The sequence below is a fragment of the Acanthochromis polyacanthus genome, chromosome 18 (genome assembly GCF_021347895.1).
Source record: "Acanthochromis polyacanthus isolate Apoly-LR-REF ecotype Palm Island chromosome 18, KAUST_Apoly_ChrSc, whole genome shotgun sequence".
In the NCBI taxonomy this organism is placed as follows: domain Eukaryota; kingdom Metazoa; phylum Chordata; class Actinopteri; family Pomacentridae; genus Acanthochromis; species Acanthochromis polyacanthus.
Genome location: NC_067130.1, coordinates 27,686,340 through 27,706,721, shown reverse-complemented (window position 1 = coordinate 27,706,721; position 20,382 = coordinate 27,686,340). Strand labels below are relative to the sequence as shown.

General features: G+C 40.0%; 1 protein-coding gene across 1 annotated transcript; it reads left to right on the top strand.

Annotated features, from left to right (window-relative positions):
• Positions 1-992: 992 nt before the first annotated feature.
• bnip3lb (BCL2 interacting protein 3 like b) lies at positions 993-19,235 on the top strand. Its single transcript, XM_022205538.2, has 6 exons — positions 993-1,322; positions 6,985-7,204; positions 12,386-12,464; positions 12,860-12,963; positions 13,764-13,913; positions 16,580-19,235. Exons 1-6 carry the CDS (start codon positions 1,265-1,267, stop codon positions 16,626-16,628), a joined length of 660 nt encoding a protein of 219 aa, XP_022061230.1. The 5' UTR covers positions 993-1,264; the 3' UTR covers positions 16,629-19,235.
• Positions 19,236-20,382: the final 1,147 nt, after the last annotated feature.

The following is a 20,382-nucleotide window of genomic DNA, read 5'->3' as shown; positions in this document are numbered from 1 at the left end:
ATGATGTTTGAGATTGTTGAGGAAATTTCACTCTTGGTACTGCAAAGTTTGCTGTCGTGGGGTGTTTATTGGTATTCCGGCATACGGTGGGCTTACCAACACAGAGCATGAGCCTGTGAAGGTAAACCGACACAGAACATTTGGAGATTTCCCATTTTATAGGAATGTCAGAGGGTAAGACAAAAGGAACATCTCAGAGGGAGGGTTTTGGGGGGGGGGGGGGGGGGGGGGTAAGTAAATACCAAGGTAGCGAGTGGTTAATTTGCGTATAGTTGAATCAAGGGTAAGACAACAGAACAAAAGAGCAATTGGATAAAGGGGGGTATGGCAGAAGGTAAAGGATGAGTCTGGTAAATACTTGCAAATAGCAAAGGATGTAGGAATTGTGAATAACCATGGGACATTGAATGAATGGGTGACATGTGACAGTAGCACCAAAGGTGTGCTATTTTCTTCATCAAGATACACTTGTATTAAACACAAATGAAGCTTAAAACACCTGCAGGTGGAGAAGAGGAATGTAATTCAGCCACATCTGCAATTATTCTGCATGTGTTTACTTGTTAAAAATGCATGCATTTTGAAGGCAGTCACTGTGAGGTGTACTGAACATAGAATATATTAAAGATTACCTTTCGTTGCTTGAGATATAAAACACCTGCAGCAGGAGAAGAGGAATTTGTTTAGTGTATTTATTCAGCAGACTTATTAAAAACTGCATGCATGGTAGAGGTGATGGAAAGCAGTCACTGTCAGGAACTGGAATGCCAATTGAAATGAGCTGATGTGTGATGTCTGGGTGCTGAAATTTGATGTCCAACATCAGCTGCTTGAGTACGTGAAGGCACGCACGTCCTGTTTTCCACTAATTATTTTATTTATAATTTATATATTTTTAACTTAATTTAATTTAGTGGTTGTATTTCCCACACCTACCTTTTTTGGCTCGTTATGTAATTCTCCCTTTTGTTACCAACGTCCCCGGCGTGACGTCATCACCTAGCTCCGAGAAAGTGTGTGTGTGCAGCTCGCGCGAGTCTCGACTTAGCTTCCCCCAGACCAGCTAGCGCAACGAAAACAAACGGTAGCTTCTTTTAGCTTTAGCCGCCGCTCGTTTTCGGGGGAAATAATTAAAAAACTGGACCGAAGACGACTCGGGTCAACTGTTCGACCACACGTCTGAATGTGTGCAGATAAGGTAGTGGGCGTTTTGCACTGACTTGAGCCCTTTTTATGCAACCCACCCTCCTCATCAGGCACAACGATGTCCGACGCTGCTAGCACCGCTTCCACAGACAACAACGGAGACTCCGGGCTAAACGGTAAGCTAGGAGCTACCCAAATACTAAACTTGACTACCTTGTCAGTGCTTGCTCTCGCTTTCAGCGTGTGTTGTGAGCTGTTGTGTGTTTATGTCAAGTTAATTCAGGATAATTAATCAATAGAGGCAGTTTAATTTGCTCGTTTATCATTTTTTTCACCGCCAAGCTCCATCAGAGGGGGAGGAGTTAGAGAACAGTATGTTCCGTGTGTTTATTGACAGTGGCTCGACCAATGGCGTGCTTAGCAGGTTGAATGATCATGCAAGTCAGCCAATCATCGCATGAGTCGCACAGAGGGTAGAGGCGGGTTTAAGCGTTGTCAACAAGGCTAAATGAAGAAGTCAGAACGAGCAAAAAAAAAAAAAAAAAAGGAAGCAAATAAATCTTGATAATGTATTTGCGTCATGCTAAGCTGTAGAATCCTGCTAAACGACAAACCCTTATCTAGAAAACCAAAGCTTTTACCCCACTTAATTATTTACGGTATTTTCAGGTGTCTGTCTACATAAAAATATCAACATGCATGATAAAAATAATGAGCACGTCTCTTAGCATTTGGCAAATGACATTTTAGACTGTGCGTCATTTCATAACTAGAAATGTGTGACCTAAACACTCATGTCTTAAAATACGACAGGCTATATTTAAGACTTCGGATTGCAGTGGCCATTACAGACGTAAACAAAGGCGTGTTTATTACATCTCTGCCCTACCTCGAGCCTGCCTAGAGAGCTGCTATGGTTTAAGTTTTACAACACTACGTGGGGCCATGACTTGGCATGCTATTTATGTCCACAGCGACAAGGGGACAGACGATTTGGACATGAAGAGGGTGGGGGAAGTGTTACAGTGCGCAGCAGTGTTGGTACATGGAGGTTGGTTAATTTCAAATCCAAAGTCTGGGCAAGAAACAAACTTTCCAGCCACTTTTCTTACACTCACAGCTATATTTTTTGGGATAGCAGCAGTTATTCAGTGGTGAAGAGTTATGCTGAAATGGCTGTAAAATTTCAATTTTTTGACTGAAGAATGGTAATAATATTCCATCCTTGTTCTCAACCACCTTTTGCAGGACACAAAACCACATGTCACAGCCTTATCTTTCCCCTGTTATAAAAGAAAGCAACAAGTGTTGTCCTTATCAGACACTCTTGTTATTATGTTCAACTTGTTATTTTCTTAGTACAGCCCAAACCTTGCATAATAGTGTGACTTGAATGTTTCTGTCTAGAGATGACTTGCAAACATTTCAGAGGAATGGATTTTTGTACCCATCCTTTCACCTTAAGACAGCAACGATAGGTCCCAGACCTCCCACCCCTCGTGAAGATAAAGCAGTGTATAGATAATCAATGGATTTTATTATTGAAGGGTCACCATGTTTCTGTGCTTATACAATATAAACCAACACCATTTTTTATGAACTACCTTGTGCATTTTGCTGAGAAGCTTCTTAAGTGACTCGTTAAGTGTCTTAAATAACTAAAGTTACCAGCAGATTTTGATGTGTTTGGATACATACTGTATGCACATGGTGAAACACCGCTTTAGGCGTAGTAGGACCTTGTGCTTATCAGACGGAGAGGCCTGCAGTGTGCTCTGACCTTATTTTTGGTTTCCTGGGGCCCTCTCACACCAGTGACATTTTTGTCTTATACCTGGGGTCTTCAGGCAAGAGACAGCCTTGTTCCAGTCTGAGCTTTAGCATCAGGTGATCAGAGAGTTCACTTCATGTCTCCCTCCTCTAAACCCACCCAACAGCTGATAGCAGCTCTGTGGCCAGAATGTTCGGAAGCATCAGCACCATGGCAACGTGGTTTTAGTCCACGGAGTGGAGACAATGGCCTGTCGACACCAGCTTGGCTTGCAGTCCACCGTGTAATCCGCAGGATGAGGGCAAGTGCTGAGTCGAGGCCTGTTTAGGGGGGAGGGGTGTGCTGATTGGGTAGCGGGTTTAACTGGCTTGTTGCCTGTGAAACTCTGTGAACACGTTGTTTACATACCTTTATGGGGTCAGGAGGCCTTCCTGTTTGTTTTGGTAAGTACAGAAGGGGAAAATTTTCTTCTAAAAGCTGCACGACAAGGGATATTAAAGAATTTTTTACTCACTTCTCCAAATTCTTGCCCCAGCTAACCTGCCCCTCCTCTATATTTGTAACCCAACTCTGACATGCTGTACCTCTTCAGCTGCCAGTCTATGCTAGAGCTCGCGTACAAACAAGGTGAGCATCATATATCATGGTCAAGGTGTACAAGAGACCACAGCTCATATACATGCAAGCATTTACTGCCCTTTCATCACACAGCAGTAAATCGAGCTTTACACTGGAACTTGTGTGACTGACAGGCTCAGACTGCCTGTCATGGTGTCCCTTCCCAGCTTAAGATCATAAAATCATTTTTGACATATTTCCTGTCTTTCTTATCGCCCTCTTTTTCTTAGCTTATATAATGCCCCACTAAAGTGGAAAAACATGTAGTAAATATTTTTGATATCCTATACAATACAGACCCAATTAACACAGATGATGACTGCAAATCCAGTTAGGTTTGCGTGTTTCCAGCGCACTATGTTGCAGTCACCATGACACTAAGGCCCTGTCCACACATATCCGGATAAGTCTGAAAACGCATATATTTTTCTCCGATTCGGCCTGTCATCCACACGTAACTGGAGGTTTTTGGTTCTGAAAACGGAGGTTTTGAAAACTCCAGCCAAAGTGGAGATATGGGGAGCAATACCCTGGGTATGCGTTTACGTGTGGACAGACATAACCGGAGTTTTAGGAGCGCAGACGTCACTGCCTGTGACAAAACTGCTATGACATCAGACATGCGACCTTTGTAGACAATCGGAGCAGAATGGACGCACTCAAAAGTGTACTGGTTTCAACAATACTACAGGTGCTTTTTGCTTGTTTGATCTTACAAGCTCATTTACTGCTTCACCTCGGAGAGCATCGGAGAAGGAGGACTGCTGTGACTTCCGCTATTTTGTACCTGACAACCATTCCACGGCCTCGGCATGTTCGAAGCTTATTCTGATTGGATAAGCTTTATATATACATACATGTAGACAGAGATTTTTGTAGAAAACGGAGACGTGTGGCCGCAGATTTTTTTCCTAAATGGAGGGTGGCGGATATTCGGTTTTAAAAATATCCGGATACGTGTGGACATGGCTTAAGAATTGATAAGAGCCTTTTTTAATCTTATTAGTTGCATCTGTGCTTGCGCTTGTCCTGGTGTGACCGGGAAGATGATTGCCGTGGAAAAGGTCAGCCAAGGCTGCAATTCAAACATTTTCTCCTCTCACTGATAGTTCAGATAGTTGTCAGAAATCTGTGAATCTGTTGGTAAAAAAGAAAACAAGAGCTATGCTGTTACTAGGGCTGGGCGATAAATCAAATTAATTTGATTAATTCACGTTTTTAAAACCTGACGATTTGAAAATTTGCCGAATCGTAAAATCGAGGCGAGCTTAAATATATAACAATACAGATTCTTCTTCTGCCTTTTACGACTTGTGCACTGGCATTTGCTTCCGCCTCTCATCTCCTTCCGCCAAAACACCCCAACCCCCGCCATGGCGGACACAACAGCAGATGAAGAGTTGGTCTCGAGAAAAGGGCCTCATGTTACATCGATTATATTGAAGTGGTTCGGCTTTGACAAGACTGATACAGAGCAAACTATAGTCATGTGCAAGGTTTGCAAAAGTACTGTGAAAACGAAGAGTAGCAGCACAACTAACCTCTTTCAGCACCTCCGGCAGAGGCATCCTAAAGAGTGGGAAGAGTGCTCCCAGCTACGGGAGTGCGGCATGGATAGCACTAGCCATAGCAAACAGACCACAAAGAAAAAACAAAAATCGATTAAAATCGTAATCATCCAAGATGACTAAGAAAAATCAAGATTTTATTTTTTGGCCATATCGCCCAGTCCTAGCTGTTACTATAGAATCTGATTAGTCAACAAGAAGACAGCAGGCTTTTACACAGACATTATAATGTGTTTTTTAATTACAAACCCCAAGGATCATATTATTGGTTGCCTTTTATTGTGTGAAGGCTTGTCTAATTTAGCATCGAGTAATTGTGCATGTCTGCAAACTATCATTACCTACTGGTTAACTTTAATGTAACATTGCATTATTAGTGCCATCTGCCAATCTCTGGCCTATTGGAACTTATTGGAAGTAAAATTATGTGTCAAAACATCTGATACACATATCTAATCCAAAATGCAAACATGACAACAAAGGAACATAACTGACTGAACATTAGAATGTGTGCATTGCATTTTTCCTGCTGTAGAGTCACAGCAAAGCTGCTTAGGATTACCAAAATGGCAGTAATATGCACCAAAATGAAAAGAACACAGGTAAAATGATGTTGTCTGTTTGCACATTGATTATTCTTGTGGGATATGTAAGCAAACCCTGCTCCTCGGGGCATATTGGATTTTGCTCTGAGCAGGATATCGGCCTTTTGTTTTATTGATACAACTGTAGACTCGCAGCGTCTTATCAGGACACTATGACACATGTATCTGGACATGTTTGTACTCAGGAATCTTTGAAAAGCTCTGTGAAAATTTATGTAATTCACTCTTGAAGTTGAAACATCCTCATGCTATCCACCTGTTTTACATATACACAGTTGAAGCACTACTTGGTAGAGTTGTTGGCTGGTGTGCCAAATATTTAGAAGTTTGTATCAATGCAAATAATTACTGGCTCCACAACAAGTTCTTTATTCACAGGGAGAAGGGAAAATCCAGTAATTTAAAATATAAAAACTAGAAAAGCACTCGGAGAGTGAAGACCTCCGCCAGGCCATCGTCGCCTGGGATCAATCCGGCGACCTCTGTCTGTACAATTGAGAGATGGCCTGGCGGCCATCCCTCGCAATTGTCCTTCGACCTTCAAAAAAAAAATCCTGGATCCAGACGGTGATCCGGATCACCTCCAAAATCTAATCGATTGCTACTTTTGCTCTTCCGGACATCCTGTAAAAATTTGGTGAAAATCCATCCATGACTTTTTGAGTTATGCTGTTAACAGACAAACACACACACACACACACACACACACACACACACACACACACACACACACACACACACACACACACACACACACACACACACACACACACAGATGGACAGACAGACAAACAAACCCCGGTGATTATATTACCTCCTGGCGGAGGTAATAAAAAATCATCTTATATTAAAAGTATAACATACAAGTGGAGCTAAAATTTAAAACACGCTGAATAGAAAAAATGCTTTTGTTGTTCAGCTATCTTTTTGTATTTTTTCTCTTTTATGCTTCTTTTTTTACTTAGAGGAATTCTTTAACATAATCATACATATATCTGCATTTCCACATAAGTTTTCTATCCACATGCTGCAAGAAGACCTTGTCTCATGAGTTGTTGCTGTGAGTGTTTTTTGCAACAGATGACATCATGTTTGAAGACATAAAAACTGTGAAAATAGGTTAAACTTATCTTTTAATGAAAAAAACCTTTTCATTACATTTACCCAAACTCATTAAAACAATTTTGTAAATTCAACCAATTCATAGTTTTGGTGAAATTGATTTAAAACAAAACCTAAACTTCATGCCACTGTTTCTGCCTGTTTGTTCCGTCAGGGTCGTGGGTGGAGTTGGAGATGAACAGAGCTCATCAAGCCCAGTCATCCTCCACAGGTGGCCCAGGCCTACTGCCTCTTCCTCAGGTGGAGGAAGAGGAGGCCATGGTGGGAGGCCTGGAGCACGTCCCGTCCTCTTCCTCAATCCACAACGGAGACATGGAGAAGATCCTGTTGGACGCCCAGCATGAGTCAAGCCGCAGCAACTCTTCCTGTGACAGGTAATGTTGCGAACAGGTCTGTCTTGATAGCTACTTTTGTTGAACCATGTACTGTCCCAGAAAAGACTGCAATAAACAATATTATTGGCAATTTATTTTTCTGTTTATTTAGGTTAAGTGCTGTGAAAAAATGCTGTGACACTTTCTTATAATGGCACTAAAAACCTTACTTCTGGTGTCAAATTGTGAACAAACACATACAAACACAGCAGGCAATATAAAGTCAACATAAATAATAGAGGACACGTTTATATAACCTAGGATTAGACAACAGTGTAATTATCGTGGCATGGCTAGTTAAGAAAACTTTGAAATTTGTTTGAATTCAATTCATGAGACAGTCTTTCCTCCAGGTTTGTTTTCAGCAGTAGGAGCAGGCTCTGTGGGGAGTCATGGCAGTGTAAACAAATGACACTAGACTGGAGATTTTACTTTTACAATGTAATTATTGACGGGTCAGTTGAAAATGGCTTTTTAAACACTGAATGTAAAAATAAATAAAATAAAACAATAAAATTAAATAAATATTTATTCAACCCGTTTAGGGTCCCAGCCTGTGCTTACCTTTAGGTTTCTCTCCTCTACTCTCATCCCTCTCTCCTGCTCCTTCACTTGGCTCTTCTCTTGCTGTGCTCTGCTCCCCTTCACTTTGTTCCACTGCTCCTCCCTGTCTAATGTTACTTGTCTTATACGATTATATAAAACATTGACGTTTGATAATTTACACTCACATCACATCTGATTACAAGTGTGAACACATTTTTTTACCTAACCATCATTTATGAATCAGTAAAAGGCTAATGGTACCTGACTAGCGTCAGTTTCATCAGATGTCTTTGTCGTCTTAGAGAAATATTTGAACAAGCTCATCTGAAAGTGCAGTCAGTAGTTACATCATGGTGTGTAGATATTAACTTAATGCTATCAGTTAGTTTACTCACATTAGCAACACTGAGTTGGCACCGGGTCCAATTAACTTAAGCTACTGATATGTTACATAACTGTTGAGTAAATTTCACTCTTGGTACTGCAAAGTTTGCTGTAGCAGGGTGTTTATTGGTATTCCGGCATACGGTGGGCTTACCAACACAGAGCATGAGCCTGTGAAGGTAAGCCGACACAGAATATTTGGAGATTTCCCATTTTATAGGGATGTCAGAGGGTGGATCAGAGGGTAGGGAGGGGCTGTATGCAAATACAGAGGGTAAGACAAAAGGAACATCTCAGAGAAAGGATTGTGGGTTGTAAGTAAATACCAAGGTAGACAGTGGTTAATTTGCATATAGTTGAATCAAGGGTAAGACAACAGAACAAAAGGGCAATTGGATAAAAGGAGGTAAGACGGGGGGTATGACAGACGGTAACAAAGTATGAGTCTGGTAAACACTTGCAAATAGCAAAGGATGTAGGAATTATGGATAACCATGGAACATTGAATGAATGGGTGACATGTGACACACAGTGGTACCAAAAGGTGTGCTATTTTCTTCATCATAACGTTAGCTGGTCATCAATGTTTTGCAAATCTATTATGAGTTATCTTAAGCTAATAAGTCTACCTTTTCTCCAATAAGTCGCTGCCCTAGTTTCCAAAACGACACTCCTCTGACTCTCTGACATGGTGCCTGAGTGCTGGACGTGAGGTTACTTTCAAGGCCGCACTCTCACAAGTAGTTAACATCGTATTAACTCGACATATCAAAGAGTAGATACTGAGCAAGATAGTTATCTGTAGTTTACCTTAGTACTCGCAAGTACCCGACCCAGTGCAGGACTCCGCTGTGAAGATGGAGACGTGCGGCGGTGGTGTATTTGCAACAATTAAAAAGAATTTTAAAAACGAAACAAATTTGAAGGAGCGGTGGCTAGAATGGTGAGCCGCCATTAATACATGAATCTAGAGGGAACACTGTAAGATCTGAACTTACAGGCTGTTTTATTTCCAGGAGTAAAAAGTGAAACATCTGCTTTTCAAATCAGCTTCGCATTACATAGAAGTGAGGACACAGGGAATTCCACCACAGTTGAAATGTCATGAGTTCTGGGGCTTATTAAGGTCCATTTTTTAATAGTTGTTTATAGTTTAGCCACACAGTGGATTTAGTTCTGCTTAACTTTCACTCAGAAACTGCATACGTCAGAAGACACAGCTGATGTTGACGCTTGAACCATAATGAAATGGCTAAAATATAACCATGGATTTGACTAAAGGCTGTAGGATATTTGGATATTTCTGTGCTTACCCCATTTTCCAACCCTGCTTTACTTGCTCTTAGGTGTGGAACTGGATTGAGAAGTTATTATTTTCAAATGTTATAACAACAAATATGTTGTAATTAGAATGGAAAAATACCGTTCACAATGCGTACAGCAACTTTTTTTTTTTTTACAGATGGTGTCAAACCAACAGCCTATTTTAGTTAAAATAGTTTTTTGAGACAATCAAAAAAATCTTGTTTCTGTAGTTGTTCAAATGCAGAGAAAACTCTTCCTTTTCGCTTTAGTTTCCAGATGATCTTTTAAACACATTAGCAGTTCACTGGTTAGCAATGAAACATTGAACCTCTTTGTACAAGTAGAGTAATATTGTTCACTTAGCTTCTAAAACTGTCAAAATTCTTTCTATTTCAGTGGAAAGACCAAAATCAGCCCATAAATCAGGAGTGGCTCCTCTGTCGTGTTGAGTCAGCTTTGACTCCTAGTTGACAGCTGCTCGAGAGTTGAGTCAGCTTCTGAAAATAAAATGACATCTCCTGTCACATCTTGCTTCGCATTTTATTGAGCATGTTGGAAAACTCCCGACCCTTCAACTTCCAGCCACATCATGCACTTGTTTGTAATCCTCAAGGCTGCGATAAAACAGACCTTATCAGCGAGCCGGGCGGTCAGCTGTCACTGAGTCACCTGAGGATGTGGTCAAGTGTTTGAGCAAGAGAGCATTGTTTCAACAAGCCGCTCTGAAATAAGCAGGAATACAAACATCAGTAAGGAACTGTCAAACATTCTGAGCAACATGACACCTGGGATGTTCTCTGAGTTAAAATGTTGTCTTTACTTAATCCTGTAAGACACACACTTTAGTGCACATTTCATCACAGAGGTCAGAGTACAGAAGCATCAGGAGTTTACTGCAGATAAAGGACGAGTACAACATTCAACTCCAGATGACGTGTAATTTTCAGTATTTGTTTTAAATCCAGTTATGTTATTCAATGCTTAGTGGAAAATGTGAAATCAGTTTCCCAGGGCCACTTTGAGCGATTTTCCTCTTTTTTTACAACAGAATCTAAAAACCTCATTGCTCAGTTTTAGTTATTATTTCCTACGTAATCCGACACGATTATTTGATTCTGAAAATTGGTTCTTGATTCATTTACTATTCCAAAGCCAGTGGGAGTTCATATAAAATGTCCTTAGTCAGTGATGTTTCCAGTAATACTAAGTAAAAATAGTAATTTCAGATGGCATTTTCACAATCAGGACCCGTCTCTATGCAAACACCCCCTCTCAAAAAACTAAACAAACCTGCATCTAAACTGTCTTTGTTAGCTTTTGTTGTAATCCATAAACTGGTAACCAAGCATGCACCCAAAACACTCCACAAAACCCTATGGAGATTCATTCTAAAGTTGTAGAATTTTATTATTACTAGTTGTCTACATTTTTTTAAATTACTTTATAATTCCAAAGTCAATGTAAAGTCATATAAACTGTCCAAAGTCAATGATGTTGCCTGTGTTAAGTGTTAAAGGTTATTTAAGGTGGCATTTTCTACATCAGGCCATGTCGTTGTGCAAAACAAAAGAAAAACTGTCATATTTTTTACCTTGTGTAGTAGTTCATTAACTACACAAAAGACATGCATGTAGAAAATGTATTTGTGGTAGCTCTTAATACTGTAGAGACCTGAAGACTTGGTAACTCTAAGTACATGCAGTAGAGATCATTGTGGAGGTTTAGCTCGCGATTGGCCACCATGACAAAGACTTCTGGGGTAGGTAATGGATTCTTGTCAGAGCTTATATGGTTTAAATGTGCCATCTTCTAGAATCAGTCCACAGCCAATTAACCAAGTCACTCTTGAGATGAATGTCACAAAATTATGATTTAAAATAATTTCCAACATGCTGAAAATTGTCCACTGTTGTTCATTTGTGTTAAAGATTAATCAGTCCTTTATTGGTAACGATGCTGACGATCGGTTAAGGAAATAATAAAAAAAAATGGCATCTTTCTGATTATATGTACTGCTTTGTTTTTATAAAAACTGATTTCTGATGAATGAAATTAATTCATGTGCATTGATTCAAATGTGTTGCTTTAGTTTTAATGCAGCCACCTCTCAGTCTTTAGCCGTCACTTTGTAGGTTTGAGCGATGGCTCACCTACAGCACCATCTGATTGGCCATGAAAAAAATAGAAAATCAATACTGAAGGACAAATGCTGACAGTTTGATTTGAGCTGCATACATAACAAGGGGTGCTAATATTAGAGCTGCTTGATTAACATTATTTATTTTATTCCTGTTTAGTGATTTAAAGCTTAGTCTATGAAGTGTCAGAAAATAAAACTCTCCAGTTTCCTAGAGCTTCTTTTGCTCTGATTGATTATTACTGATAGTAAATCAATACTGATGGACAAATGTAACTTTGTCTTCTAATTAACATGTGCTATTTTATATTCTAAGTTTTCACAAAAGGATTTATATTGTTACTAGAAATGTGTATCTGTTCCACGTATCAGTTATTGGTCCCTTTGATTACTAATATTCAATATTGGTCTTGACAAAACCACATTGGTTCACCCTTATGAATGAGTATGGCTATTTATGATTCAGTGTTCCACATCGTGATGTGTTGCTGTGCAGAAAGAAAAGCTCTGGTGAAACTGTCAAGCTTTTTCTTAGTTGTTCATTAACTGGTAATGGAACACTGTTGCTATGGTTACCTGCGGTCCAGTATCCTTTTTGCATTTCGACTGGTTGTTAAGCTGTTGGTGTTAACTACGTTTGAGGTTGAGTTTCAGATGTGATGTGATCAAACATTCACTCGGAAGCAAATTTCTCCTGAATACACAGCCTATTACGCCATAAATGAGTATTTTTATTGGGGAAGTTATACAAAGTCATGAGTTTATGTTATTGCTAACAAGCAATATGTCCTTTTTTGTTTAATCCACAGCCCCCCGCGGCCCCACACTCCCCAGGATGAGGGACAGATCATCTTTGACGTGGACGTGACCGGCAGAAGAGACAGCCAAGTAAGAGCTCACATGCCTCTCAGCTTCTCCATCAGTCTGTTGCCATGGCAGCATCAACCACTGGGCCTGGAATTGTGTGTGTGTGTGTGTGTGTGCGTACATGAAAATGACAACCATTGCCAGCCTGTCAGTTTCCATGGAGATGGCTTCCACACCCAGTGTACATTTCAGTTTCTTCTTACACAGCATTTGCTGTCATTACTTTATATTTTCCTTCTAAAGTTTCCATTAAGGTTCTCTGGAAAGAATATCTTGCTTTTAGATCATTTTCAGTATCTGCCCATGCCACGCACATAGACAAATATTCACAACATGTCTATTTGTACTGACACCAAGGTCATCGTAGACGTAAAGCCTGCAGGCTGAAGTTGCTAAATTCATTTGTGTGTCTTCAGTCTGAAGAGGATGCTTTGGAGAAGGAGAGGGACATGGACATCCTGATGAAGGACGCAGATTGGGTTGCTGACTGGTCTAGTCGACCGGAAAACATTCCCCCCAAGTAAGTCTCTAGTCGGTAAACATCAGCCTTCTGTGTCCACGGCAACTGAACACACTCAGCTGCTTGTTTGTGCCGAGAAAGTGCACAATCGTTGTGGCAATAAAGTTGGTGTAAAGGACAAATATTAAGCCCAGCTGCCATGAAAATCTGGTGCTGACAGAATTTTGGGAGCTGCTGAGAGTTGAGTCATCTGCAAAGTGGAGGATCTTATATTGTATGAAAGTCAGATTTGTTTGTGAGATTTTCAGCCTTTACTCTTGATGTGTTCTTCATGTTTTTTAACATTTCACCTACAATTTCCGCTGATATACAGTCAGATAACCTGAGATGACACTTACAGCTTCTGAAAACCAGCAAGTTTCTCTTAAGTTTTGCTGAAGCAGCAGCCGTCAAAACATGATTCTGCCCTGGCATCTGTTGAATAATGATATGAATTGAAGACACCTGTCCCAATGTCTCTCTGAACAAATAAGAGTCTTTAATTGTTACTTTCCATTTGATGTCAGTTCTTGTAATTGATAGCTGCATCATAATCTACCATACGGTTACAACTAAAGACTGTTTTCATTGTTGATGAACTGGTTTCCACAGTTTGTTAAAGTGATGTCCTCAAATTGTTTGATCAAGGTCATTAGTGTGCAGTGATTGAAAACAAAGGAAAGAGGCAAATTTTGACACGTGAGAAGCTTTAAATGCAGAATGTTTGAAATTTTTGCTTTGTAAATGACTTGACACAGTGAGATGTTTGGATGCATGTTTCCTTTATCGTCAGGTGTCTAAAGTGAGTGTAATTTGTGTAGGGAATTTCATTTCCGCCACCCTCGACGCTCAGTAACGCTCAGCATGAGGAAGACTGGGGCCATGAAGAAAGGAGGCATCTTCTCTGCTGAGTTCCTCAAAGTCTTCATCCCCTCGCTGCTACTATCACACATCCTCGCTCTGGGGCTGGGGTAAGAATGGAACAACAACTTATCGAACGTTCATGATCACTTATTGACCTGGGTGAATTTTTCTGAATGCTTTAATTTCTGTATTAGTACCGAGAACTAGAGATATTTTTTCTTGCCTTCAGAAATGCATCTTGTCAAGGTGGAAAACACCGTTGCAAAACTCTAAATGAAAGACATTCTTGCAGCGTAGGTAACCCCAGCATTAAGTGCTTAGTTAGAGTTTGGTGTAGAAACAGTTTGGGCTCTGATTTTGATTTTCCCTGCCAAAAGGTCTTCACATAATTATATTGCAAAACTCTTTTCTGAAGCTTAATTTGTGCTTTATTTTTAATACATTTAAATGCAGTTGTGCATAAGGTCCAGTAGGGGGAGCTGAACAGCCATAGACAGCTGTGTCTTTTCCTTTGTGTCCTTCTGATAAACTGACAATCTGTTGTGCAGCTGCTCTCATACTGCTGCTCTGACCCTCCCAGGACTCTCTCTTTGTGATAACACATGGTACAATAATCTAATCTGTCAGATAATGTAGAGCAGTGATACCTCAGACCACGGTCTTTGTTGGACATCATGAGCAGGGCAGTGATTGTAATTAACACACCTGTCAGAATCACAGTGTCCCTGCTGGCCATAGTTGGGTTCAAACAGATACATAACAGGTCACCGTGACGTTTGCACAAAACTGTAACTGTTATTTATAAAGAAACATAAAGTTTTCTTTATGGTATTTCTGCTTTTATCCATAATTCTCTTTATATATAAAAATGTAGCTTGTTTTTTTGAAGTTGCTTGCTAGTCTGTAGTCCTGACATTTTTATTTTTTTTCTGAGAGTAAGTTCTACGTAGACATACAATATACCGTAGCTTGGCAGCAGTTTTAGCCTCCTATCAGCTGTCAAAATCTGTTAATTGTCAGTTTTGCTGTGTGCATAATAGATTTATGTAGTCACAGAACAAGTGGTTTGGATAGCTATTTTTCTATTGCCTCCCAGTTAATACAACTGTAAATTGCAAGAATTGTAGACTTCAGTTTTGAAACGATGTTAGACAACACACCATATAGTAGGGGTGACTAAATTCTTTATTGAAAGCAACTTATTATAGGATAATTCATTGTCAGGGATCAAAGAGATCAGTGTCTAAATGTCTTGTTGAGTGTTAGAGGAATTTGAAGTAGCACGGACATTTGCTAAAGACACAAAAGCTAGTGACCCTATTGTCTTTCCTGTTTCCACCTCATATTTCCTTTTTTGTCATGTCCACCATTTAGAGCCAGAAAGCATCACACAGTCACTTCATGCTTATTGGTGGCATTGTAATTACCAAAACAGGGGAAACTATGAACTAAAAAAAGAATTTTTGTAATAGAAAATGTAGTGAAACTTTCTCCCAGAGTTTATACATATAAAAGACTCAAGGACATTCTGCCCTTGTTGTTGGATTTGACTGCTGGGTTTGCTTTATGAGCTTTGGCAGTTTAATGTTTCTGTCCATCTTCTATTTTATGTGTGTGCTTTATGGATAAATGTTGCTAACCTGGAGCTGTTAACCTTCCTAGCTTCAGATCACACTTGGTTCTTTGCCAGATTAATCAGGCAAGTATTCAGAAACCCCTTTCACAGAAGACATAATCATTTCATTAATTATTTACGATGGCGGCTGTGTTCCTTTTAGGTGAGCCAGCTCCTGTATATAGTACTTCATCTTTAACGTTAATTTATTCATTTCTGTTATCTAATTGATGTCTCTATTCACCAGATTTATGCGCCTTTTTTATTTGTGTGTGTGGGAATGCTGAAATTAGTCTAGAGGATAGCAAATATTGCAAACAAGTTTTTATGCTTGGGTGAGGTAGAAATGAGCAAAAAAGCAATATGCGACTCAGTGCAGCGGGGACAGACCTGTTGAATAAATAATGATAATACCCGTACATGAAACATGTTACTTAAATGTTCATTGAAGCTTCAGGAATTGTCAGCAGACGAAAATATCAGATATGTATGAAATTATGACAGGAATTCATATATGCCCAGTGTTCAGTATCCTATGTCAATCACATTTTCCATCATTTTTGTTTGTTACAAGATATTTTACACTCCTTAAAATTGCATTGTTTCTTTTTAGCTCTTTAAAGAGTTGGATTCCACACATCTGGAGAATCGGCTCAAACAGCTGTTTATCTTGATGCACCAAACTCCAAACATTCACCTAGAAGTCGTGCCCAAGCATTAGTTGTTTCTTCCTTTGTACATTTTCTAGAAATATTGATATTGTCGATGCTGCTCATGCAAGTTATCATAGCAGGAAAAGCACAGCCACACAAGGGTATTTATTACACCTATATATGAGAAAGCTGTGTTCAACTTTCACTTTATAGTTTTTATGATAGTTTTTAAACTGGTTATGGTAAGTGCTGTGTGCCCCACCAATTTCAGAATCTCTGGCTTAACACGCAGTTATTATCCTGGAATTTCTTGAAATGCGAAGAGAGAATAATGAACCTAAGAAGCTGGGGGAAAAACTCAGATCACAGTTCTAACAAAAGGGTTAAGTCTCTCTTGAAATGCTCTCAGGTGTAGATGAGGAAATACTTTTAAAACCATCACAGCTACCTGAGTTTAACCAGTCAAACTTGCCTGCTTCAATGAGAAATTTTGCTTTTCTCTCAGTGTCTTCATTGGAAAGAGGTTGACCACGCCTCCCACCGGCTCTTTCTAAACCCGAACATGAAGAAAAGTGCCTGAGAAGTGGCCATGAGTCGTCAGAGAACGTTTTGCTGTTGTGAGAAGAATGACCGTCTCTCCTCCCTCTGTCCCGCCTGCCCCTGTTTCCCCTCCTCAGCCCTGAGATATGACATGTTCTCAGGTGATATGCATCCGCCTTCTCCTCTGTCTCCCCTCCTTCCTCCCTCTTTTTTCCCTGCTCAATCAGTTGTTCTGACTGTCTGTAGATATCTCTCCCTCTCTTTCCCCGTATATCCTTCACTCATTTGTAAAAGCTTTTCAAGAATGAATAAGGTCATATTTCCCTGTTCCCCAGCGATTGGGTTTAAATGTTTATAAGGGGTGGGTTTTCAGGGAGGGTTGCAGCCTTGAACCAAACTCTTCTACTTCATGTGCTGTTTCAGTGCCCTTTGATTATCCGACAACAAGGGAGGACTGTTGTAGAACTGACCACAGATTGTGCCACCTGCACGAGTAGCCCAACACTCGATCTCGAAAGGGTTCGACTCAAATTCAGACTCGGCTACGCAGCCTGAAAATGTGATCATGCCTTTTTTTTTCTTTTTGAAAGTAGCCATTTTGTTGATTACCTTCAGGTAATATCTTCTTTTTTTTAATTTATTTTGCTAAAGGTGGTGGTTTATTGAGAAGGTGTATCGATGAAAGTTACCATAGTGGCCAACCCAAACCACAAGCGCTCATGAATTGCACTGTGGGAAGACTCTGGCTCTGTCTGCCAGGAGATTGTTCTAAGTGACCATTTTATTTTCACCGTTTTAAGCAGAAAAATCTATTCAGCTGTGCATCTGAATGCATATTTTGCTTCGTGACAATAACTGGAAAGCCAGAGTGCAGATGTGAGTTGTGTGGGTCAGCACTGCGTCCCACTCAGTGTGTACACTAACAGTATTTTGTGGTTGGGTCTTGGGTAACGGCACCGTACGGTCCGGAAAAGATTCAGTCGTCTGTCCGAGCTTGTGCGTCCATGTGAGCCTCCTGGTTTGTCTGTAACATCCTGCTACTTTTATTTCAGATCGGGCCGGACATAACATGAAACTGAGGTGATTGTTTAAAAAAAAAAAGTGTGTGCTTTTAAGTAATTAGACAGGATTCAGCTCCAAAAAGTGTTTGGTTTGAGATATATAGTTATGGAAATTTATCTTGAAGATATTTCTGAGTGATTTAATTTGAAAAAAAAGAGAGCAGGTAATCCATGAAAAATAAATTAAATTAAAATCATTTAGGTTTATGCAAGGAAATTTGCTTCAAATATGTTTTATTAGTGAGGAAAACCATCCAGTACAGCCCGCCATGCCTCTTGACACTCCAACATGTTTCTCAAAATGTCTGGAAAAGACGCAGAAATACTCCACGAGCCTGCAGATGAAGGGATCTGTGTTTGGTCAGGCAGAAGATCTGGTGATCTTCACTTCTATATTTGGCTCTGATCCTCGAGTGACGCTGCTGAAATGCAGCAGCTTCTAATTAACTGAAGGTGGGAGTTTATGTAAACACAGGTGGTTGGCTCGACTGTTCAACGCAGTTGTGTTCACATGGTGTGGCTGAAAAACTCACCATCACACCTCGGCCTCATTGCAGCATCTCTGAGGCTGGACTGTGATCAGTTTCTGTCCCGAGCCAGACCTGCTCCAATCATTTTAGCAATTTTAGAAGCACAATATACACGCAATATAATTATGTTCAGATTTCCCTGAACGTCACGTCTCCTGAGGGTTATTCCGTTTCTGTGTGACACACAAGAGTTAATGTGGTGCAAAGTCTTTCCATGTAGCAGGAACTAGTTGTGGGAGATCTTGTGTGCGGTGAGATCTGAACGTGGATTTGTTCTGCAGCAAGTGTTTTCAGTCATCCAGGAGTAAATGAACTCGCAGAATTTTCAGTTTGTTTTCTTCCACTTACCTGCTTGTTGCAGACTACTTTGTTGACATGGAATGACACAATGAGTCCCAGTGAAGCTGTAAACCTGCTGTCTTTACAAACTTGCCTGGAACTCGCCCGGAACAACAACAAATACTGACAAGAAGGCATTTTAGTGTCAGCTTTGGCAATACAAGAAAAGAACAGGCAAAAAAATCAGAAGAACGACCACAGATGACGGCAAAATTCACCTTTTTATGACATAATTTGCTGCCTGTACTCCTAAAGCATGCAGACACATTAACAACCAGCAGTGACCACATCAAGGTCACGACTTTGGTCTCATTGTCTCATTTCAGCCTCAGTGATACTAAACCTCCATGTCTCTGCCTGTGTTTGTATGTGCAGCATATGAAAGTGGTATTTTGGATTGTTCTTTCCTGTGTAGTTTGTTTTTAATTGTTTTTTTTCCTTCCCTCGTGGTCTTGAAGAAAGATTGTGAACGCGCAGAGCGGGAGTCGAGTGTGACACAGATCATGTTTAAAAATGAGAAAACAAAACCCCTCCATTGTTAATGGCAAAGGAAAGTGCAGAAAGAGGTTTTCCCTCAGACTGTGGTGGTCTAACAGTAGTTATTGTAATGCTGCATTTGCTTTAATTTTATTTTTCCCACTACATTGGAGGAATTGATAAACATTTTGTCATTAAAGATGACCTGAATGAAGCTCTTTGCTGGTTGAGCCTTTTTAATTTTGACATTTAAAGACTTTAATGTATTCCATTAATCATTACTTCCACTATTTTAGTCTCCTTTTTAAAAAATCTACCAATAGATCAGTGTTTGAGCAGCAGGCTAAAGAACTCTATTTAATTTTAAAAAATGACAGAAGCAACTAAATCTGAAGACGATTTAATCAGTATTACCATGGTAAGTAGACAGAAAAATTACAACTTCAACCATTCCAGTTCCATAAAAATGCGTGATAAATTAAAGGAAAAACCATACAGGAGCACTATATATGCAAAAATACTGAACAGGTCCTGTTGATTTTGATTTTGCACCAAGATGGCAAAAGGAAAAAGGTTTAAGTGACGTAGAGGGTTCATTGTTGGGGCACAGATGGCAGGAGCTTCAGTCGCAAATTCTGCTCAGCTGCCTCAATTTTTGATTAAACAGTGCCTGAGGTGACATCACACCATTTGAGAAGAATGTTATAGTAGGACTCCAGGATGTAAACCCCTTATTACCAAGATAAATGCACATTTGAGGGTTAAGTGGTGCAGAAACCACAGGGACTGGTTTAAAGATATGTGGGGGAAAAGTGGTCAAGATGAGTCATTTTCCTGGCAGGGTTTGGGTCTGCTTGTCCCCTCAGAGGAAACAGCCACTGCAAATCAAAACAGAGTTGTTGTTTTTTCTTAATGATCATGTTTATCCTGTGATGAAACATTTCTATCCTGATGGAATTGATCTCACCCAGGATGATACTGCTTTCATTGTTGGGCCTAAGAAGCAACCGAATGATGACCCCCTTGTGTCCTGTCCTTTTTCTATGCATTTCAGTCTTTTGTCCACATACAAATGCGATTTTAGGTCACTGCCATTGTCTCTTTTGGAAAACTTCATTCACAATTTGCAGTCTTCTTAAGTAGAAAGGGTAAAATAGTTTTGTTTTTTTTTTGGTTTGTGACATCAGACTTTGCTGTTGTCTCCTCTATTTTTTATGAGGAAATCGCCAATCAGTGCAGATGCCAACCTCGCTAACAGGACTTAATGCATGTTTACACGCCAATGTACAGTTATCCTTCCACTATAATTAGGATCCGAGCACCGACGGTGCCGAAGGGCCCTATTGAAACCCTAGTTTCAT